This window comes from Acipenser ruthenus, chromosome 16 (assembly GCF_902713425.1).
Source record: "Acipenser ruthenus chromosome 16, fAciRut3.2 maternal haplotype, whole genome shotgun sequence".
Taxonomy (NCBI): Eukaryota; Metazoa; Chordata; class Actinopteri; order Acipenseriformes; family Acipenseridae; genus Acipenser; species Acipenser ruthenus.
In genome coordinates, this window is record NC_081204.1 from 13431761 (window position 1) to 13456830 (window position 25070).

General features: G+C 42.9%; 1 protein-coding gene across 2 annotated transcripts in view; it reads right to left on the reverse strand.

Moving 5' to 3' along the window:
• Positions 1–25070, reverse strand: part of LOC117412269 (protein cereblon-like) — a 49609-nt gene that overhangs the window by 21447 nt on the left and 3092 nt on the right. For both annotated transcript variants that reach the window (XM_058988867.1, XM_058988868.1), the window contains exons 3-5: positions 24273–24475; positions 22589–22738; positions 5093–5255 (exon numbers count right to left, since the gene is read on the reverse strand). In XM_058988867.1, coding sequence (XP_058844850.1) covers positions 5093–5255; positions 22589–22738; positions 24273–24475 — 516 coding nt within the window. The remainder of the gene's footprint in view (positions 1–5092; positions 5256–22588; positions 22739–24272; positions 24476–25070) is intronic.

Sequence of the window (25070 nt, forward strand, 5' to 3'; positions counted from 1 at the left end):
AGTGGGAGGAGCCCGTACGTCCACAGCCCGAGTGGGAGGAGCCCGAACGTCCACAGCCCGAGTGGGAGGAGCCCGTGCGTCCACGGCCCGAGAGGGAGGAGTCGGTGCGTCCACGGCCCGAGAGGGAGGAGTCGGTGCCACCTCCACCAGCAGGGGAAGATTACCTGCTGTTCCCACATCCACCGGAGTGGGAGGACTGCCTGTGGCTCCCACCTCCACCGTTGTGGGAGGACTACCCGTCGCTCCCACCGCCACCAGCAGAGGGAGAATACCTGCTGGTGCCACCTCCACCAGCAGGGGAATATTACCTGCTGTCTCTTCCTCCATTGCCGCCACCAGCAGAGGGAGCATGCCTGCTGGTTCACCTGCTGCTGCCGTCCCGAGAGCTAGAGGGGGAGGAGCCATCGCTGCCGTCCCGAGAGCTAGAGGGGGAGGAGCCATCGCTGCCGTCCCGAGATCTACAGGGGGAGGAGCCATCGCTGCCATCCAGAGAGCTAGAGGGGGAGGAGCCATCGCTGCAGTCCCAAGAGCCAGAAGGGGAGGAGCCATTACTGCCGTCTCCAGGTCCAGAAGGGGAGGAGTTACAGGCTCAACCCCCTGAATTTTTCTGGGGGGGGGAGAAGGGCAGGATGCTGGTTCCCCCAGCAGCCTCTATTTATGCCGCTGTCGGAGGAGCAGGCAACGCCACCAGCCCTACCCCCGCTGTCGGAGGTGCCGGCAACGCCACCAGCCCTACCCCCGCTGTCGGAGGTGCCGGCAGCACCACCAGCCCTACCCCCGCTGTCGGAGGAGCCAGCAGTGCCACCAGAGGGAGACGTGCTGCTGTTCCCATCTCCGCCACCAGAGGGAGACGAGCTGCTGTTCCCCCCTCCGCCACCAGAGGGAGACGAACTGCTGTTCCCTCCTCCGCCACCAGAGGGAGATGAGCTGCTGTTCCCGCCTCCGCCACCAGAGGGAGACGAGCTGCTGTTCCTGCTTCCGCCATTAGAGGAGCTGGAGCGGGCTCTACCTCCTGTTGCCAACAGCGAAGAGGAACTCTGGCCGCTGCCACCCTGGCCGGAGGTTCCTGCACTGTTGGCCACGCCCAAGGATGCCTGCCTCGCACCGCCCAAGGATGCCTGCCTCGCGCCGCCCAAGGATGCCTGCCTCGCACCGCCCAGGGATGCCACAGCCACTCCGCTCAGGGATACCACGTCTGGATCGCCTGGGGTTGCCTGCTGCTCCGCTTTTGTTTCTCCTAGGGTCGCCGAGGGTCCTGCTTCGCCTGGGGTCACCGAAGGTCCTGCTTTGCCTGGGGTCGCCGAGGGTCCTGCTTTGCCTGGGGTTGCCTGGAGCTCCGTATCGCCTGGGGAGTCACCAGTTACAAAGTACAAGGGAGAAGTGGAGCTCCCGCTGCCGCCTTCATGGCCAGGGGCTCCCCTCCCGAGTTTGCCTCCCGAGGGTCCGCTGCCGCCGTCGCTTCCCGAGGGTCCTCTGCCGCCGTCGCTTCCCGAGGGTCCGCTGTTATGGCCCGGGGCTGCCGGACTATCTTTGCTTGGGACCACCGGACTGCTTGTGGGCCAGGGGAAGCCTCTGCCCTCTCCCCTGCACCAGAAGAGACGATTTGGGGACTTTAAGGGGGGAGGTGGCCATTTAGGCCATGTTGTGCTGCACACAAGGAGGGGAGGTGTGTGATGGGGTGCAGCCTATTTTGTGGTGGTTTTGTGTTTTTTGTATTGTTTAGAGTGAGTTTGGGGTGTGGTTCAGTGAGTTTGTGTGAGGAATGTGTGGAATGTGCCTGGGCCATTCCATGAGGTTTTGAAAAGAAAAAAGGCATTAAATATCACTTTCTTTATTACAAATATAATTATGCAACATCTGACCCAAATGCAGCAGTTAAACTTACAAATATTGTTGAGTTTAAGTACACAGAGTGCGCCACAAAAGTACTAGATACACACAGACATAATACATACATACATATATTTGTTCACTACGCATTCTGATGTTCATTACAATCAATGTAAGCACTGCGGTTGCACCTTGACATCAACATTCATGTTATTCACAGCTACCCTTATAACGATCAGTCAAGCGATCAGTCAGGCAGGCTTGACCGGAATTTAGACTTGATTATTTTCATTCTTGACAAAGTCTGTTCTCAGATGTAAGTGCTCCCAAAAACTGTTATTATGCCAGCAGGAAAGCTCTTTAATTGCAAATATGCTGTGGACATACCTCCGCAATCACTTTCATCGAACACGTTTTTACGAATTATCCGTCTGGAAAAGGTCTTCCACCTGATAATCCATTAAAAAATATCCTTTATTTTCTAAAGTAATCTGCCGTTTTACCCGCCGGTGGATCACATTTCATGCATCATTTTCTGTGGTTCTTAGGAGGTTTAAATGAATAATTCATGACCATTTAAATGGTATAATCCGCCAAAAAAAAAAAAAAAGTTCTGGTTCAAATGTGTTAGCAATACTATATACCATAAACACAACTGAAATCTGTCCCTGAACAGCAGGAAAAAACGAGTCAAAACGCAAATGCAAACATATATATTTTGTTTTATTATTTTTGTATTATTTTTCTTATTATTTTTGCATGTAGGCTACACTGTTAAGAACATCTGTAAAATTGCAGGACAATGCAACAGTGCAGTCTTAACAGAGTGTTTGTAGTAAATGTAAATTGTCATTAAACATATATAATATACTGGCAAATGCAAGGACATTTACCAATAAAAATGTGTGTGTGTGTGTGTGTGCATTTACAAATAATCATTGCTGTTCATTACTCTCAGCCAGAAGCAATATCGCTATTCACATTAACACATTAACAAAGCAGCTGCTTCATTCATTCCTATCAAAATTACATCTTGTTCAAGTAATGGTTAGTTATTTAGATGCACCAAAAACCAAAAAGTAATGTTTTACATTATCCACTAAATAAAAACATAAAAAACATATAGGAAGACTGTATACACATATATACATTTCACATAGGCGCTATACGCTGTTCCATAATTATAGGCTAAAAACAAACAAACATGCACAATAAAATTATTTCAATTAATTCCCTTCTCTGTCTCTCTCTGTCTTAACACACTTTTGTCTGAAACACTTACCGATTTCAAGAGGTAGGTTTTTCTATACCTCGTATGGGCTACATAGTTTTGTTTAAAGATACGTTATTCCAGTTCATTAGAAAGCCGACTTTGTTGCTGTCACAGCTTTTGTACATTCACTGAAGGTTGAGCTGTATGGTAAAACCATATGCTACAGTGGGATAGGTGGAAAAGGGTTACATTTGTTAATAGTTACTGATTCATTGAACTAGAAGTCAATGAAAACATACCCGTCAGCTATTCATTTAATAATCCTGGTTTTCAGAAGAAGGGCCGGGGTCCAAACCTGTGTGAGTACTGTTGTGTTAAACAAACAGAAACCAGATAAAAATGCACCAAGGCTATGTGTGTTGCACACATGCCATTACAAAAAGCCCTGAAAACTTTAAATAAAGAAAATAATTATAATGAAGAGCTGAAACTCAGCATTGTCACTTAATTAAAAAAGTGAAAAGGTTGCCATGCCAAGCTGAAAAGAAATAACAAACTCCAATAAACCAACTGTTGTCTTTCACCAGTCAAATAAAGTTATGAGTCAACACAAAACATCTGTTATACCTTTAGCAACCACATCTATCCCAGCTATAACAGATCTGGGCATAGTTTATTGTCAGGAGTCTGACAATAAACAAAAAGCAGACACGGCAATTCAAGACGTTACCATTATGAAAAACAGTAAATGTAGCAGAGTTTTGTACTAAAGCAGGGTCAGCTGTGGCCAGGAAAAGGGAGTTTATTTCTTAAACTGACCATTTGAACAGCAGTAAAAGCAGAAAGCACAGAAATACTTGGAAATGTAATTAGGAAGTGTCCACCTACACTGACACCACAGTAGCCAGATTAATGTGCTACTGAAGTTACTGCTGAGAAAAAAAAAAAAACATTTAGGGAATTAAAAATGAAATTTAATGCAGCTTACTTGAATGCAGTAGAAAACCTGCCATTCACTGCTAATGAAAATATACGACAATGTGCTTGCAAAATATCAAAAAATATAAACATGCTGTTTTCATCGTAGTCATCAGCTGCATATATTAACCATTCAGCAGAATAAGGCAATAAACAATTCAGTACAAACTAAGTTGCTGTTTTTGTATCTCTTTAGTGTCATAACAAGTTGTTGTTATACTTTAAGCAGCTGAATGTGGTACTTGTAACAACCAACTTGCTCCTAGAGTGGCACCCAACAATTGGATTTGGCGACCAATTTGTTTTGGCCTAGTAAGTTTGTCTGGAGCCTTGGATCTACAGTGGTTTGTCAAGCAAGGATGTTTTAAACTTAAACAGGGTCTTTGCTCTAACTCCAACTCCATGCCTTGAACCTGATAACACCTACATTCATGTATGTTATATAACACGTGTAATGTTATATCACTCCAAAAAGTGAATTGAGGGGGCTCCCGAGTGGCGCAGCCGGTAAAGGCACTCCGCGTGGAGTGCAGGATGCGCCCTATAGCCTGGAGGTCTCCGGTTCGAGTCCAGGCTATTCCACTGCCGACTGTGGACAGGAGTTCCCAGGGGGCAACGCACAATTGGCCGAGCGCCGCCTGGAGGGGGAAGGCTTATGTCGGCCAGGGTGTCCTTGGCTCACCACGCACCAGCGCCCCCTGTGGTCTGGCCAGGCGCCTGCAGGCTTGCCTGTAAGCTGCCCAGGGCTGCGTTGTCCTCCGACGCTGTAGCTCTGAGGTGGCTGCACGGTGAGTCTGCAGTGTGTAAAAAAGCAGGCGGATAACGGCATACGCTTCGGAGGACAGCACATGTTCGTCTTCGCCCCTCATGAGTCAGCGCAGGGGTGGTAACGGTGAGCTGAGCTAAAAAAAAAAAAAGTGTGGACACTACTAAATTGGGGAGAAAATAACAAAAAAACTAATTGGCGACTGCTAAATTAAAAAAACAATAAGAAACCAAAATGAATATACCATTTACCTTGGTAGTGTTCCACAATTTTAGCTTTGTACTATATTGGGACATCTTACCCACCTTCTGATACTTTTGCCACCACCTCTGGCCCTGTCTGCAGTGCTTGGATGTGGGTTGTGTGGACGTGTGCATCTGAAGTCTAGACTGCGAACTCAGCTGGACTGAAGACAAGGTGGAAGGGAGGATTCTTTCTGGCAGGATCTGGACTTTAGCCAGTCGAATTCTGAAAAGTGCAATTAAAGTACAGTCAACAGCGAGGCCAAACCATGCTTACATTACAGTATATTAAACAATGACTCAGTCAGGGTTCACATTTGTATTAACTGCAGTTGCTATGTTTTCATGCTTTTTAAACCATGATCCTATTCGGAATTTTTTGTGGCAGTCACTACTGATTTCCAGTTGAAGTAAAGTGATATGATTTTATTATCAAAGCGTGACAGATTAATATCCCCATGCCGAGAGGATCAAAAATAAGCTGGTGTTGTAGATGGTGTTGTAATGTGCCACTATTTGTTTTACAGATTACATTTGAATAAAATGTGCCCACCTGCAGTGTTAACAATCTGTAAAACTTTCAACTCCTTCCAATATCTTTAATAAGTCTTACAGGTTGTAGCTCTCAAAATATTTCCAGAAATCTTACTGCCATGCACTTTCATTCACTATATAGGTCTGAAATGTGCAGTTTTGAAAGAAACACATGTTATAGCACTTGTGCATTTTCATTTTAAACCATGACTTAGTATAGTACCAGATATCATCATGGTTTAAAAATACATGTTTGCTAAACGTGTGTTTCTGTCCAAACTGCACATCTGAGACATCTTTTTTTATTTTTCCAGGACCCCCTTCTAAACGAGGCCTGTTAAATAAATAAATAAATAAATATAGTGAATGGATGTGGACGCGCTTTCAATACATTCCTGCACTTAGAGCTGCAAAAAAAAAAAAAAGAAACCAAAAAGACTTTTCAATAAGAGACTGTAAAGGCCTATGATGTGCTAAAATGAACACAGCATTTGTTAAAGGTATGGCTAATAATTTGTGTTCAGTTTTCAGGTAAGCTAAAATGACATGTGGATGTGTGAAGAGACTATGAAAGAGCATGGTAAACTGTACAGACAGCACTTAAGTAACAATCATTTCCATTCAATTCTTGAAAGTAAAAAGGGATATTTTGTGACTGTGCATCACTGTACGTTTAAATAAAATAGGTTAGAAACAGACGGTTCTGTGTTTTCTTATTCAACTAAAATTAATTATTGGCCTGAATTCCATGAAGCCTCAAAGAAATGATAAATACTTCGGACTACAGTACAGTAGTATTTCATAAGAAGAATTGGGATTGCTGATCACCAACCCGCTTAAGAGTATACTCCATTTAAGTGTGTATACATATGCATGAAAAATAACTCTTTAATAAGGTCCAGTTAACTGATAACTGTCAAAAAAATAAATAAAACAAAAAGGTTTCTGCTGTTTTATGCAGCTGTTGTATTTGTAAACAAGCAGTAATGACACAATTAGACTATGTCATCCCTTCCTTTGCACCAGAATCGACCCACAGTTTGGTTTCAAAGGGTGACAGACTAATAATTAGGATGGATGACTCGCTGTATTGCAGTTCTGAACGCAATGACACAGGGCTCTGTTAGCAAACATTCAAGTATTGACAGGAGATTAACAAATACTTGGAAGCAGCCCTGTCTGTTTTTCCTTTTTACATCTGAATTTCTCAAAAACAGACTTCCACTTAGAAGAAATTCAATTTAGCTTTAATAGGGTTACCATGTGGCTCCAGATTAACCGGACGCTGTGAGACAGAACGGGATTTCAAACTTGCCCCTAAATTGAAATAATTGAAGGTGTAAATGAACCATCCTTAGCTACAATTAAGAATGGTGCTTAAATACCTGCATGCGCGTCAAATAATTGTATTAAACTAAGAATGAATTGCAGCCAGTCGCTATTTTTTTCTGTTTGTTAAAATTCAATCGCCCATATTATTCTGCAAATACAATCACATCATCATCTCGTTGCTCTATCAATAAATTAGCTATTAGTTCATTAAGATCTGATCAGAAGCAGCTGATCAGTGTGAATTGTTTGCTGCGCCCAAGCAATTCCACCACAGCAGGATTAATTGCAGCAAAGGTGGAGCTCATTTATACGTGAATTACTTTCAATTTAGGGGGAATTTTGAAATTCCGGTCTGTCTCAAAGCGTACGGTTAATCTAGAGCCATATGGTAACCATAGCTTTAATGTGCTGTCCAGACGGTTTACATGTTCTGCCAGTCTAGCGCTCCTGAAAGGACAAGTCATTGAATTGATTTCATGTGAAATTATTTTCTTTCTTTTTTTTATCTGAAGCTGTAAATCTGCTCTGGTACATCCTCAATGTGTATAGCCCACTGTACATTGAGCCCCCACAGTAAGGTGACCTTAAAAAGAAGGCTACAATCCAAACTCGCATGTAAATTCACTTTGCAAAATGACTGGGCAGAAGCCCACAATTTAAAGAAAGTTTTTTTTTTTTTTTTTTTAAATCAATGCAACTTTAGCAGTGTATAAATGATCCTGACTCCCTGTGCTATATGATATATTGTGCTGTAACTGTCCCCTAGCTGAGGGTTTTGAAAGCTACTTTCCTCAAAGCTTTGTTCTACAAATGCATTTAATGGAAGTCTGCAGCACCCCCTGCTATTTTTTAAATGCATTTTCAATTTCCGTCTGCCGCCTCCTGGTGGCAGGATTAATTAAGTGCAGCTGATTAAAATAACCGCTACTGCATCGTCATACTGTGCCAGGCTTGTGGCGGGTGAATAGCTGGCCATGGCTGTAACTACATGCTTTCAGCTTCTGGAAGATCACTTTATTTATATAAACAGATTTGATCAGCTCTACAAATCTATGAAAAAGAAAATCAAAAGAAGACATTTATTCAGATCAGAAATCAAAGCAGCACACCTCTATACAGTATGAAGGATCAACAACATAGTTCAGTTTGAAGGTAATCAATTTGGAAATGTCGTCACCGCGAGCAAAGCTTGGCAGCCATTTGAAGCAGGTCGTCAATGGCAATCAACAGATTCCCAATGGTTACATATGTTAGTGAAACAGAAAGAAAGAAAGAAACTCAAGTCCAGGGTGTGCTCAGTAATTTACTGGAACTGGGTCAACCAGCTAAAATGTCTTATTTTTCTGCTCTTTTCAAATTGTGGTAATGGAAAAAGGTGCATGCTTTGTTTTGTTCCATTTCTAGTTGATGTTCTTCCATGTGTCAGATAATCGATTGTACTGAATTCCTTTCTAAGTGAACAGTACATGATCGCTTATCAGCAAGAGGAAGCAGGTGTATTGATTTTTAAATGAAGGGCTTCATCATCTTTTATCATTTATTCTTTCACAATCTATCAAAGTTTACCTCTACAGTCTGACTGCTCCTGTCTAGCTTTCTCTCTTATGCTCTTTAATGTCTTTAGCAGCACGTGAGGTTTCAGAAGGGTGCACCTTGAAAGGATAATACAGGGTTTCTCTGGGGTAGATTTTTAAATGGACCACACAACTATTAGCAAAAGAGTAAAAAAAAAAAAAAATGTATGGAACTGTTTTGTGGCATCTACTTTATGTAGTGAAATACACACAAGCGAAAAATATTTAAGTTAAACTACTTACTGTCTGGCACCCTGTTTTGAGAGAATCGTAGAACACAGCAGTGTTCCAACTGTTAATACGCTTTCTGAAAGCAAGTGGTCTGTATCATTAAGACAGCCAGAGGCTAAAACAATGTGGTGGGGTTACTTTTCAACTAGACTACACAGGTAACAAAAATAAAAAATCAAAGAATACAGCCATGTAAAATATAACCGCTATTCCACTACAGAAATAAACAGTGCAGGGTATGAAACCCAGTTTAAAAAGTCATTATTATTATTTATTTCTTAGCAGACGCCCTTATCCAGGGCGACTTACAATCGTAGGCAAAAACATTTCAAGCGTTACAATACAAGTAATACAATAAGAGCAAGAGTAATACAATAAGAGTCGCGAGTCATGCAACAATAACCATTGCTTATCTATGTGTCACACAAGAGAAGACCAACTGACACAAGAAAAGATCTGTGAACAAAAAAAATATAATATCGCACAGCCATTTAGTGTTGGGTTTTTAAGAGAAGACACTCATAACAGCAAAAGAACATGCTGTTCTTACTTAACAAGCAAATTAAGGTAGAAGCCAAGAAACATCCCCCCCCCCCCCCCCCCTTTGATAATACGTGTCAAATTGTCAGTGTGCATGTGTCACAGATAGCTTTGTGGCGACATCAGACCAGGAAGAGACAGACTCAGTACTATGGGGTAGGAGGCTCTGATTTAATAATAAATAAACAGTTTGAACTGAACACAAACACTCTGCAAAAGAAAATGGCACGATGGCCAAAATAAACAGACACACACAACACACTGAACCAAAGTATCGTGCTGGTTTTAAAGCCAGCACGAGTAGCAATTGTAATTTTATATTTGAGTTCTGTAAGTCACGTTCCAGATCTGAACACCCAGCCCTGAGTGAGCGATCCGTGCCTCTTTTATGTATCTGTGCCTGGGCTCGATTGCTTATTAAATCATTCAATCAGGCCCAGGCACAGTCTGCACGTGAACTGCTTTGTCAGGGAATGCAATCAAGCCTTCCCAGCCAACCTAACACACCCGTGCACAAATACATACACACATTTCAAATACTAACAAAACCACACCCTGAGCACCAATACATCCATATACAAATCATAAAACAACAATAGACAATACAAAATAAACAACACACACGGGCGGGGTGTACCCTGTCACAGCACGTCAAAAAGCTGTGGGTTTAGGGTTTTCAAATTGGAAACTTTGAGGTGATAAAATCACAATACATGTCTGAGACTGGGGATGCTTCAATTTGTCTTTCGATAATAAAGTGAATTGTAACAGGATAATTTTTACACCAAAGAAGCACAAATATCTAGCTTAACAACTTTTTTTTTTGTGAAACATCTAACAAGTTAATGTAAAAAACTTACAGATAACCTAATACTCGGACAAACCTTGCTTGACATGTAAAAAACCATGTCAGTGTTCGTCAGAAGTGACATAACTCACAGAAATTAAAAACACAACATGTATCACACCAGGTTCACTTTTACTGATTTACCACCTGGCCAGAATTTGTGCGACAAAAAAAAAAAATAACACATCTGTGTGAGATTTTTTTCCATATTTATTTATTCAAGTTAAATTTGAGTTTTCATTTGCTTGTTCAATTAGCTCCAACAGCCCCCCAAAAAAGTAAACATCATGTTAAACTTTATGAAAATGTGTCTTTGGCCTCCTCTTTGTTTATTGTGAACAAACATCAGAGGAAGGGATTAAAAAACAAAACACACAAAAAAACCTGGTGTCTACTTTATGTACTGTTTTTGCCTGAAATGCACACAAGAAATTTTTTTTTAACTTAAACTGCTATATGGCATCCTTCGTTTTGTAGTTAATCCAGTGGGTAACTGTGAACAGGATGTGAGTGGTGTAAAACACAAGTGAAAGTCCAGACCAGAGTTCTCCCAAAAAGTCAGTGTTTATTTTAAAAACACAAATATATGCGATATGCACCATGTCCACGATACATACAGGTGGGCTACGTGAATGATGTATAATAAGATCGAATGATCATTTAATGATGTACTACTTTGTTAAAAGACCAACATTAAATGAAATAGGGACCATTTGGTGAACTACAAGGAGCTATGTTGTGCCTTTGGTCTTGTCTCACGATACAAAGGATGCATACCTCTATTACTTTACACTATATCATGTAAAGTATCATGATTTATCCCATACATGATTAATAATAACACCTCTAGAGAGTGAAATATGGGAGCACTGCATTACGCTGAGGATCTTTCAGCCAATCAGAGCGTCTCGTCTGCTGTATTCCACAACACATCCCGGAGAAACCCAATTCATGACATCACTGTACCATTATGAGTTTTTACCACCATTTATTCTCCAGATCGTACCTAAGGCACCTCTCGGAATTCCATTCAACTGCAAAGTCAGAACAAAACGGTCGACACAGAAAGCATTTGTCAGGAAATACCAGAATCTTATTTGTCAAGGTATATATAAAATAGTTAGGGATTAACTGTGACAAACCTACTTAACACCTCAATACAACTGTACAGAAAACAGAATGTGTTGGAAGAAGGTGTTCTGTCTATATTACTATAATAATAATAATAATAATAATAATAATAATAATAATAATAATAATAATAATAAACCACCCCTCTGCCAGCGATGGCATCAGGTGGAACACGGCAGGTTTACAGTCCTGAAACACAAATAATAATAACACTCCTGTGACCACAATCCTCCGTGCACGAAACTGTGCTCTTTCTCCGGGGTCGTGGTGAGTGCTGGTGCTGTGCTGTGCTGTGTTGTGCTGTGAGGGATGTGCTCCGGGTCTTAGTGCTGGCTCCGCGGCTGCAGCTCCCGACTCTCACTCCTCCTCTGTCAGAAACACAAAACAAAACAAAAACACAGGCTCCGGCTGGATGCCGTCATCAGCGCAAGGGGGCCATACTAACGTAGCTGCTTCCCCTTTGTACCCAGAACCCAGCAAGCAACCCGCTGCCATGGTTTCTCCAATAGGGGCCCGCCCCGCAGCTGATTGCAATGGAATCCTTCCAGGTACATGCAACTACGCGCTCCCCCTAATATGGTCACCTTCCGGTTTCCGCCTACCGTCAAGGCAGTCCATCTAGGAGGAAGCATACGATCAACCTTACCCAGCGCCTTTTTTGGTCGGGAGGGAGATTTACAGTTCGAATTCTTTCTCTCTCTGTCACACATCTCACCCCTCAGAGTGGTGCCAAAGGCACACTTGGCCAATGCTAAGTTCCCCAATGGGCCCCCCTCCCTTGAAAAAAATCTGCATTTTGATGCTCCTTACCTGCACGATGTTTCACTGTATAGTGGAAGGGTTGCAGCGCCAGATACCACAGAGTTATCCGAGCGTTATTGTCCTTCATCGTATGCAACCACCTTAAAGGAGCATGATCAGTGACAAGAGTGAAAGAACGCCCCAGCAAGTAATAGCGAAGGGCGTGAGTGGCCCATTTGATGGCCAAACACTCCTTCTCAATGACGGAGTAGTTAATCTCCCGTGGAGCCAGTTTTTTGCTCATGTAAATAATTGGGTGTTCTACTCCGTCAACTTGCTGGGACAGGACCGCTCCCAGACCAATCTGGCAGGCATCGGTCTAGAGGATGAACTCCTTACTGAAATCTGGTGAAATAAGTGCTGGGGCCTGGCATAGTCTCCTCTTAATCGTGTCAAAGGCCCCCTGACACTCCCCTGTCCACTTAACTATTTTTGGAGCCGTCTTTTTGGTGATCTCTACCAAGGGGTTAACTATGGTGGCATACTCGGGGATAAAGCGGCGATAATAGCCTGCTAACCCGAATAGTGATCTCACCTGCGGTTTGGTTCTCGGGATCGCCGTCTCCACTAGCCTGGACTTTAGAAGCGATCGGCTTTACCCGCCCATTACCCATAAGGAAGCCCAGATACTGGGTTTCTTTTTTTTCCGAATGCACACTTGCCCAGATTAGCCGTCAGACCCGCCTCCTTCAGAGACTGTAGGACGGCCGAAAGTCTAATAATATGCTCTCTCCAGGTAGAGCTGAAAATCACCACGTCATCAATGTATGCAGCGGCATACTGCTGATGGGGCGCTAGGCTCCATGCAACCCGAAGGGCTTGGTCTAGAAATGGAACAAGCCATCTGGGGTAGAGAAAGCAGTTTTCTCTTGCGAACTCTCTTGCGGTCAGTGGAATTTGCCAGTATCCCTTCGTCAGATCCAAAGTCGAAATTAACCGTGCTCCTCCCAGTCGGTCGAGGAGTTCGTCCACCCGAGGCATGGGATATGCATCAAACTTGGAGATGGCATTAACCTTTCTGAAATCCACGCAGAACCGAGTGGAGCCGTCCTTCTTAGGCACCATCACTATCTGGCTGCTCCACTCGCTCCGGGAAGGCTCAATGACTCCAAGCTCGAGCATATCCCCCACCTCCCGGCCGACGGCACCCCTGCGGCTCTCCGGGATTCGATACGGTCTCTCTCGGACCCTGACACCTGCTGGAGTAATAATAGCATGTTCAATCATATTAGTCCTGCCAGGCAAGTCAGAAAAGACATCACCAAATTGTTTCACTAACCCCCGGAGTTCACACTTCTGATCAGGAAGTAATTGTTCCCCCATTGGAATGTTAACTGTAGCTGGTATACTGACAGAGGGACCAAAATCCTCTTCTATACTGTCATTGGCTATAAACAGGGCCTCCCTTTCATTGTAGGGTTTTAATAAATTAATATGATAAATTTCTGTTTTGTTACGGCGATCGGGTTGTCTGATTTCATAGTTTACATTACCAATTGCCCGCATCACCTCATATGGTCCCTGCCACTTAGCGTACAGTTTAGACTCTGAAGTGGGAAGTAGCAGCAGTACCTTATCTCCTGGCCGAAAAGTCAGAATCCGTGCTTGTTTATTGTACTGCTGCTCTTGCCGATGCTGAGCCTGTTTTAAGTTCTCGTGTGCCAGATGACCAACCAATTGCAGGCGATCTCTTAACATAATTACATATTTCACTATGTTTTTAGCATCTTTATTTTGCTCTTCCCATCCTTCCTTTACAAGATCAAGGACACCTCGTGGTTGTCTCCCATACAGCAGCTCAAAGGGAGAAAACCCGGTCGAGCTCTGAGGCACCTCTCTCACTGCAAACATCAGGTAGGGAAGGAGTTTAGCCCAATGTTTTTGCTCCTGGTTGACAAACCGCCTCAGCATCTGCTTCAATGTCTGATTAAAACGTTCCACTAAACCATCCGATTGCGGGTGATAAACGGAGGTCCGAATGGATCGAATTTGTAATAATTTATACAGTTCCTTTAAACACCGTGACATAAAATTAGTTCCGTGATCAGTCAGAATTTCTTTGGGGATCCCTACTCTTGCTATGATCTGCACTAACTCTTTTGCAATCGCCAATGCACTAGTGGACCTCAATGGTACTGCCTCTGGATATCTGGTTGCGTAGTCCACCACTACTAAAATATGCGTATATCCACAGTCAGACTGGCTCAATGGGCCCACTATGTCCATTGCAATGCGTTCAAAGGGGATATTGATCAGGGGCAGTGGAACCAATGGGGCCGGGCGAACCCGCCCCGGCGCTACCTGTTGGCACTCTCTACAGGTCGCCACATACCGCTTCACCTCACTGTACACTCCCGCCCAGTAAAATCGAGCCAATATTCGTTCCGGAGTCTTTTCGCTACCTAAGTGGCCCGAACAAGGGACATCATGAGCCAACCGCATGATCTCATGTCGAAAAGACTGAGGAACGAGTAACTGTGTTACAGTCTGCCCTGTGCTCGGGGCTCGGGATACTCTATACAGCAAATGCCCAAGCACAATGTGGTGAGGGTATGTGAGCGGCCGATTGCCATCTACTTCCTTCCCCTCGATAGACCGAACCTGCCCCCAGAGGTTAGCCAGCGTAGGATCATTTTTTTGTCCGTACGCTAGATCAACATCTCGGTCCCAGACCTTCGGTATATCGAGCGGGGATATTGTAGCCTCAGCACTAGGGGTCTCAGTAACCGGAGGAGTCTCCTACCAAACCCCAACCTCGTGTCATTGATGCGCCCTTCCATTTTTCCACCCTTCTCTCTCGTTTAGTTTTTTTGGGCGGAACCAAGAGGGGAACAGATCAGCATGCAGTGGAAAGATATCCCCAATAGTTTCCCCTGCTGCTCCTATGGTCTTACTAGAGACTGGCTCTACCTTTTGATTTATAATTATTTCGAAACATGGCCAGTCTCGACCTAAAATAACCGGGTATGGCAACCTTTTTGCCACCGCCACAATTACACGGCAGGTGTGACTACCAACTGTCACATTTAACTTAGTGAGGGGGTAGTCCTTGCTATCTCCATGGATACAGGAGATGACCACTAACCCACGTGACCACCAAGGTACCCCTTCTAAGAGAGTTTCCAAAATCAAGGTCTGCCCACACCCTGAGACCACTAATGCGTGGGTGCTCACATTACCAACCCGCACATCAACAATACAAGGTCCCTCCCAATCATTACCCCTGGACTTACCTGTCGCCGGTACCAAATAATGCGAAACCGCACCACACTCCATTGCTGAGGGGCAATTCCGGGCAAGGTGGCCGACCCCATGGCACCGGTAACATTCCAGAGGGAAAGGCACCCACGGTGCCTGATTGTCCCGCTGCCGACCTGGCAGCGGGGAGGGGGCCCCTGTTCTACCCCAGCTGGGGGTTGACCTCGGCCTCCAGTGTTGTGGAGCGAGGCCACCAGTTGGGGACCGAGAAGGTGCTGGTCCGGTAGGGAAGGGTGTGCGTGGGTGAAGGGGCCCCGGCCTTGGGACCACCATCCTGGGTCTGATGAAGGTCGGCATTGGATGTATCGGGGTGGGCAGCGGTGTGGGCATGGAGTCCTCATATCCCTCGGCCAACCTGACCGCGGCGTCCAGCGTGATGGGCCGGTGCCTGCTGACCCAATTGCTGGCCTCTGGCCCCAGCAACTGTATAAACTGTTCAATGGTGACTAGTTCGGTCACCTCTTCAGCTGTTCGCTCGCCAGGGCAGTGCCACCGGGTCACCTGGTCCACCAACTGCTGGGCCATTACTCGGGGTCGGACCACATCGTAATCCATGGCTTGTTCATGGGTTAAAGCATGGTAGGCTGCCTGGGCTTCCCTGATCAGATTGTGTCCCAGCTGGGTAGCCCACCACTCCCGAGGCCATAGGGCTGCTGTCGTCTGTCTTTCAAAAGATGTTAAATAGGCCTCGGGATCATCCTCCAGCAACATCTTCACCACTTTGGGTTTTGGAGGAGCCACTGTTGATTCGGCCACCGGTTCCCTCCTCTGGTTGGCCGCAAGGAACATGGCATTCATCCTCTCCATCACCGCTGCCAGGGTTTCCTCATGCCTCCGTGCCTGAGCCTCCATCATGGTGTTCAGTGCTGCTGGGTCCATCGTGAAATCCCGTTTCTGACACCACTTGTGAACAGGATGTGAGTGGTGTAAAACACAAGTGAAAGTCCAGACCAGAGTTCTCCCAAAAAGTCAGTGTTTATTTTAAAAACACAAATAATAATAATAAGAAGAAGAAGAAGAAGAAGAAACCACCCCTCTGCCAGCGATGGCATCGGGGGGAACACGGCAGGTTTACAGTCCTGAAACACAAATAATAATAACACTCCTGTGACCACAATCCTCCGTGCACGAAACTGTGCTCTTTTTCCGGGGTCGTGGTGAGTGCTGGTGCTGTGCTGTGCTGTGTTGTGCTGTGAGGGATGTGCTCCGGGTCTTAGTGCTGGCTCCGCGGCTGCAGCTCCCGACTCTCACTCCTCCTCTGTCAGAAACACAAAACAAAACAAAAACACAGGCTCCGGCTGGATGCCGTCATCAGCGCAAGGGGGCCGTACTAACGTAGCTGCTTCCCCTTTGTACCCAGAACCTCCTCCTTGCAAGCAACCCGTTGCCATGGTTTCTCCAATAGGGGCCCGCCCCGCAGCTGATTGCAATGGAATCCTTCCAGGTACATGCAACTACGCACTCCCCCTAATATGGTCACCTTCCGGTTTCCGCCTACCGTCAAGACAGTCCATCTAGGAGGAAGCATACGATCAACCTTACCCAGCGCCTTTTTTGGTCGGGAGGGAGATTTACAGTTCGAATTCTTTCTCTCTCTGTCACAGTAACGTATGGCCTTCCCAACCTATTCCTATTCTCGATATTTTTCTACTCTAATGCAGTGTTACATACAATGGCTTTGATTACGTCTTGCACATGAACAAATATCCTTGTCTGTATATCCGAACATATATATCCAATATGTTTTTCAAAAAAAGTCAGAATTTCCAAAGTCAAGCAGTTTTCTAGACACACGTGTCTTATATACTCAATAACTCTCATAATAATTAGATATGTAGGTCTCTAGAGTATGTACAATTCTAAAGTGTCACGAGAACCCTCCACTACATCACTGCTACCAGCAGGGGATAATAAATGAAAGATATTTCATTCAAAAAAAAGGTACAGCTCATTTAAGACCATAGACAAGAAATAGGTTTTCATTACATCTCGCTCACCTCTCCACCAGTATCACGGATTGGCACTCATAGAACAATCAGGTTAATACAGTAAATAGCTTTTTTGGTAATGAAAATAGATTTTAAAACTCAATGGGATTCACTGTTTTTCATTATTAATTTGTACTGCATTAACAAATGGCATTTTACGGTTTGCAGCTGTAACAGATCTTTGGTTCTGGTTAATTTTACTGGGTAGGTATGTTTTGGGATATAAGACAGTTTCCAGTTTTTTGCAATACAAAATAAAAGTAGGCTAAATGCAATCCTGCAGGATATGAATGGACCATTCAATTGAATCTCAATAATAGTATTACTGGACTCTTCACAAGCCCTGCAGACAGTCCTGGCTTTCTGAACTACCCTTCATTAAGTATAATAAATAATCAGGCGCCAGGAGTCTGATGTAAAATAGTCAGAGACAAAAGTATTGGCACCCTACACTTAAGATAAGATAATTCAAGAAAACATTTTAAATAAGCATTTAGCCACTAATGCTACTTTTCGATATTAATTGGTAAAGCTCGTTAAACTTCGAATTCCCCCAAAATATGAGTTTGACTGAAATAAATATATATAGGATAAACGTGAGTAAAACCACTCGCTATTTTATATTTTCTTACCAAAAATAATATTTAGAAATGATCTCTAGTTTGTGTAGTTTGTATACTTGCTGTCTGTCCTGTTCCGCTCTGAATGGCTGGGGGTCGCTGTCAGTCATGTCAGTGGTCCATTAGTACTGTAGTTTCACTGTTACTGTCATTTCACCCTGGTCTGACAGATCTCGTTGACTGAAGCAGTGCTAGAATGCTCTCATTCGTTTAAATGACTGTCAATCATCAAGACCTGCACCGACTGTGTACTTTCATTTGCCAGCTACAGCGCCTGTCAAAGCGCCTACTTTGAAATTGTTCGTAAGCTTTTGCTAGGTATACGGTGACAGTTAGTAGGGTGAAATGGGGCACAAGAGGAAAACACTTAATGAATATTGTGCACAATACCCTGACCTACCCTGACCGCGGCAGGACAAAGCGGGCCCATCTGCCTTGCCTTCCAGTGACTCTGAGTCCAGCTGTGCTGAAGCAGGAGAGGGGGGAGCTCAGACTCTGAATAATAAGTGCAAGTTAGTTCTGTTCAACTATCTAATGATTTGTTCTGTGCATATTATTTTTACTCATAAATATATGCTTTAAAAATCTGTGTAATACACTTTTATATGGTGTGTTTTCTACGCACCATATAAAAAGAAACATTGATGTTAATTGTCGATTTGGCAAAAAAAATAAAATTGAATATTAGCAAGCCTAAATATAACTAATTTTAAAATAATTACACAGTAGCTAAGTTGCATTATAAAGTCAATAGCTAGAAAAAGAGGTCATTATTGAAGATAATGGTTAAAACAAAGGAGTTAGAATCACGTTTGAGAAAATGACAACTAAAGAAATAGCTACAGAACAGTTTCAAGGAAATATGTAATACCAAAATCCACAGAGCAATTATCAAGAACAAATTCAACTGAAATGCTTGAAAGAAGCGGACATCCAAAGAAAATGACAGATCATGTAGGAGAATCGTCTGAGCAGCTAAAAAGAAATGCTAATCTGAAAAAATGCTATAGCCAATCATTGTGTATCCAATCTGTTTGAGCTGAAATAAAATATATGCAAGACAACATGGACCCAGATTTCACCAACAAGATGTAACATACTGGTTAAGAGTGATCATAAATGTCTAAACGCCGTAATAAAGGCAAAAAGTGGTCACAAAGCAGGGGTGCCAATACTTTTGTCTACTACAAATTGTGTATTTTGTTTTATTAAAAAGAGGTTAACGTTTACTAAATGCTTGTCCCTAATCTTTTACCTTGAATTATAGTATAATAAGTATAGGGTGCCAATACCTTTGTCTGCGACTGTAAATTGTTCCTCCTGTAGGACCACAAGAGTAGTTAAAGGGTTAAACATATTTTTATTTGCACAAGCACCTCTCAGTTCTAACAAGAGGGTAATTTAAGGAGCTAACTGGCATAGTATCCATGGTAATTTGAAGATGTGAGGTCCCACATGATGCATGTGCAGATATGTGACAAACCCTAAAACTCTCCAAGCAAGAGCAGTCTTTGTTTTAGGGGGATAGCTAGTCAGACAAAGAAAGAGAGAGCACAGCAAAATAGCTTGGAAAACACAACACCTCAGAGCTCAGAGGGCCCTCTCATCAATAAAGAAACCTTGAATAAAATGTTGAGTGGAAGACAACGCCCACAGCCATCAATTTTTTGGCTAGCAAATGAATAAACTCAAAACACGTGCTGTCTGGGATGTGTTTGACCCATGCTATTCAAAATGTTCACACTCTCTAACCAAAAGAAATACAGTAATTATGCTGCGGTTCATTTTCACAAGGCCCACAACGTGATAACTAACAAAGACAATACTGTTCTTGTGTGCGTTTCCACTGGGCACACACAGTAAAAACACACTCTTCACTCACTCGCTTTGGCTTCTTTGCGTCCTTTCATTCATCATTTAGATTGCAAGTGACAGCAGAAGAGTGTTTCACAGTTCTTTATAGAAAGACACTGTAATGACCTGAATTGCAGCTGGCTCTGAAAGACTGAAACCATCTCTCGTTCTTGAATCAATCTGTCTTAGAGTCCAGGAGCTGATCTTCAGTTCTAGCTGCCTGCTAGCCTAAGTGTATTTATATTAGTAAGCGCTAGCACCCTCTAGTGCAATAAGGGTGTAATGATACACTGATGTGATATGCGATATGCACCATGTCCACGATACATCCAGGTGGGCTACGTGAATGATGTATAATAAGATCGAATGATCATTTAATGATGTACTACTTTGTCAAAAGACCAACATTAAATGAAATAGGGACCATTTGGTGAACTACAAGGAGCTATGTTGTGCCTTTGGTCTTGTCTCACGATACAAAGGATGCATACCTCTATTACTTTACACTATATCATGTAAAGTATCATGATTTATCCCATACATGATTAATAATAACACCTCTAGAGAGTGAAATATGGGAGCACTGCATTACACTGAGGATCTTTCAGCCAATCAGAGCGTCTCGTCTGCTGTATTCCACAACACATCCCGGAGAAACACAATTCATGACATCACTGTACCATTATGAGTTTTTACCACCATTTATTCTCCAGATCGTACCTAAGGCACCTCTCGGAATTCCATTCAACTGCAAAGTCAGAACAAAACGGTCGACACAGAAAGCATTTGTCAGGAAATACCAGAATCTTATTTGTCAAGGTATATATAAAATAGTTAGGGATTAACTGTGACAAACCTACTTAACACCTCAATACAACTGTACAGAAAACAGAATGTGTTGGAAGAAGGTGTTCTGTCTATATTACTATAATAATAATAATAATAATAATAATAATAATAATAATAATAATAATAATATTTGTATTTTTATATAGCGCCTTTCATAGTGGACCACCATCACAAAGCGCTTTACAGAGGTAGGCTGTGAACTGTGCATTATATGCAGAATCACTTACAAAAGGACATTGATTTAACATCTCATCCGCAGGATGGAGCACAAGGAGGTTAAGTGGCTTGCTCAGGGTCACACAGCGAGTCAGTCCATGGCAGAGGTGGGATTTGAACCAGTGACCGTCAGTGACAGAGGCCGTCCCAAGCAATACTTTATTAACAACTGAGATCTGCTGAAAGTAGCCCTGGCAAGCTTCTTTGACCAAATAGGAAAAAGAAGCGTCCTTGAAACTCAGAATTCACCTATTAGCAGAGGCTGCGAGTCGCTGCGTGGAGCAGCACCTTTATTTTGTAGTTTTATTGACAGTGTTTATTTTCTCTTTTACTTTCGCCTTTTGTTTTGTACTCTGTTCTCCAGCACCAGTGTGCTGAAAGAACTGTACCATTGGCTGGTAAACACTGGAACTGCATCAAGGTTACCGTTATCGGTATTCAAGCCACGACACCAAAGCGCCCCCTTGTGTACTTCATAAATCAGTGCGCCTGTGTGGCGTTGTCAACTAAACCTTCCACGTTCCTGTGTCCATCAGTGAATCACCCACACACCCCTTCACAAGTACTAACAGCAGAGGAGTAGCTAATCTGATATCCAAAACAGTACATTTCAAACTGATGTCCAACTCTATGTATTCCAGCTGGAGAGACTCTACCTGACAGATAAAGGAAAATTAAATTACTTCCTTAAAATGTGGGGCCCATTTATAAATTAATTACAAAACTAGATATATGATAAATATTACTGTCGGCTTACTACAGTGACTTAAAAAAAAATGTTGTAACATTGTTATCATACTGTTCTTATTATGTATTATAATGAATATATTGTTTCCCGTGTGTGTGGTTCTTCAGCACAACTAAACACTTCTTGTAAACCCAGTCTAAGAAAGCTGCAAGATATCAGTAGTCGCACAAGGCCAAATTGGAACGCAGACAGACACATTTAAATATACCCTCCGGTATTTTAATAATTGGGTCGTTTGCAATTTGGAAGTAGAATGTGTCTCCCTAAAAGAAAACGACATGGAAACCCAAATGACCTGAAAGGTACGACCAACACAGCGTGACGAAAAGGTAAGATTTTGTTTACGTTTTTGCAGGATACCCTATGAGGCTTCCACAACTATAACTATTTATATATAAAATGTGTGCATTTCGAACCTGGAAGAGCTCAATTATTCCATTTGAAATGTGTCATTAGAGAAATAGTGCCACCTACTGGTAAACTGCTGCCAGCAAACAAATTACTGCAGTCAAAGGTGTCAGCTGTCATGCTAAAAAGAATCTGCTCTCCATATTGTGTTTGTTCATTAAGTACAATTATCTGACTTCAAATCACAAAGAAGACCATCTGGGAGTAGGGGAGTAGGGCCACAATACAGCCAGGCCAACACAGACTACTTCACTTTTGAAGCTTTTCCTTGTGAACCATTAACTAGTAATTCTGTGATATAGTGTTATAAAACAGAGAACGTCTGTGAATGAGGCAATATCGGTACAAGTAGAAATGAACTGTTTACAAGCTACGGGTGTCAATATAACCCATATGCATATACACAGACACCGGCAGCTATTAAATACTGCTTTCTCATATATATATATATATTTGATTGTGATGTCAAAAAAAGCGAAAGCTCTTTAGCAATCTATAATCTTGGCTATGGAAGTGCCTGGCAACAGAACACCTACTTTCTAGTAAATAGCTTTCCAACCAGTGGACTAGCCCATTTCCACAATGCATGTCAATGTCCATTAGATCCAATAAATGAAAGTGCACTTACCCATCAGCCTGTGTTCTTAATTCATGGATCTTGAACCTCTGTCTCCCAACCGCTTTTAGCTTTACTGTTTCAACCCCGTACTCCTGCTCTTCTCTGTATGCGTAGATCTCAGCTGTGGTTCCGAACTCTGCCTGCCGCTCACCGGTATCACTGACAGCCAAACGAGGAGACACACAGAGCGTTACTCCACTCTTTACTTGGGAGGCATTCAGGGGAATGGGGGCAGAATTTGTCACAGATTTTCAAAAGAAAGTCATGCAGAATGGGTTCCATATAAAAAATAAAATTAAATCACAAATTTTATGGACTGTTTTTCTTTTAAGCATCTGAAATGTACCATTTTGCTTTTAGGATTCGAAAACAGCTTTTTACACATGAAATGTGCCCTTTTTTTGCCTCACTTTCTCCAAGTAAGCAACATAATGGTCGATATAATGTCATGGTAGATGTGTTGCAGAACCTACGGTATATGGATCCTTCTAGAACCCTCTTCTTTCCTCTTTCACCCATGCAACACTTTTCAAGCTGCTTATTACAAGCTCTGTGGAACGCAATATTGTCACAAAGGTAGCCCTCCTTCGCATGTCTCCAGGAGAGACTCATTCCTGGACAAAGATCTTTAGGGCACAAGGCCAGGCTGACTTGCCAGCCTTACTTTGTCTGAACTTGGCTTGAGACACAAATTTGGCTGCTGCCACTCCATAACCCCTAGTGGTCATGGTAGTAACTAAACATTAAATAAAAGAATACATGGAAAGTTTTTTAAAAAAAACAAGTACTACAAAGCCCAGAATGCATTCCTAGTTCATCTCAATCTCTACGATTATGCCGACTTTCATGAAGGCCGGTCTTCATTTGAAGCAACCATTTGTGTGACTAAAGCACTTGATCAAATATTTTACTTCAGATCCTGCTGTGAAAGTCTACCCTTGAACCCTGACCCTGAAGACTTTATAAAAGGAATCAAAAAACAATCATTGACCTCCTACTAGCTCTAACTTAATTGCTTCTTGCTAATTTTATAGTCTTTTTCTTGAGAGAAAAGTTGTCTTTGCCAATTCACCTGTTACTAAATATGGTATTGAAGTAAAGTACCTGGTGCACGCATAGCACACAAACAAACAAAAAAAAAACTTTTTTGAAGACCCCAGGGAGTTTTATCCATGTGTATGTATATTACAGGGCATTTGCTTGGTGCTGGCCAAGGTTGCCCCAATTGTTTCTTCTAACTTAGCTTGTGTTTTTGATACAAGTTAGAAGAAACAATTGGGGCAACCTTGGCCCCCATCGGTTTTACAGTTGTGCCTATTTGCTTTGTGCTGGGCAAGGTTGCCCCAATGGTTTCTTGAAACTTGGCTTGTGTTTTTGATATCTCCACTTTAAATGGCTGGGCACTTTTGATAACTTGCCATTTTTTCACATTTCAAATGTGGTTTTGTTTCAGATAATAATAGATATCCTACACACATAATTATTCTACTCAGTAACTACTATGAAAAGTTAATGAAAAGTGCAGAAGGACTGACATCAGTGCACAAAATTAGCATAGATGGGCCGAACAGCCTCCTCCATGGTGATTAATGGTGATTATCTGATTTCTCATACCTGATTTAAAATACATTTTTAGTGCTTGGAGGGTTACTAGCCATGCAAGCTGGCCTTGCAGTGGGTGTAAAGGGCGCACCTGTATGCCAGCACAGCGAAGGTCCTGTCCTGCTGCATCACGGTCCTCATCATGCTGACCTCCTGGGGGCGGAACAGCTGCAGCGGCAGGGTCTGACCAGGGATCAGCATCACCGAGGTGTGCGACAGCACTGGAATCATCTGACAGCTCTCTTCATCGTGCACCGTGCGGCCGTGAAACTCCTCCATATCTGCACCCAGATACTAGTGACAAGGGACAGGCAACACTGCTTACACAGCAGCAAGGACAGACAATTCTCACTGTGCACACAATCACCTATAATAAAGTGAAACGGGAAGTGCTGTGTGTTACCGAATCTGACCCCTGTTGGGGAGATGTGATGAAGTTAAAAGATATTTATACCACAATTGAGAAATTCCACGGTTGCAAATGCTGCATAAAATCAGCACAGCTTTCATCTGTTTCACCATAACATTTATTGAACTAGATTTTGAAACTCCCTGAATTATAACAGTTGGTGAACAGAATAGCATTAACAGTTAGGCAGAATAACACAGATGTCAGCTTAGTAATAATAACATAAGCAGCATAACCCTATCTACTATAGAATTCAGTTTCTGCTGCTGTAGAATGTGCAGGACATCTCTCAATCACTGAATCTTCATTGTGTGTGGATCCCACTCATGATCTGGGGAGCTTTAAACAACCTCCTGGATGCTATGAGGTTATCAGCCCTTTTGTTCATTCATACACAATGAAGATTCAGTACATCACCTCTATAGAACCACAAATACAGAAAAGCCCAATTATTTTGCACAGTGGTTAAGGCACTCGCTT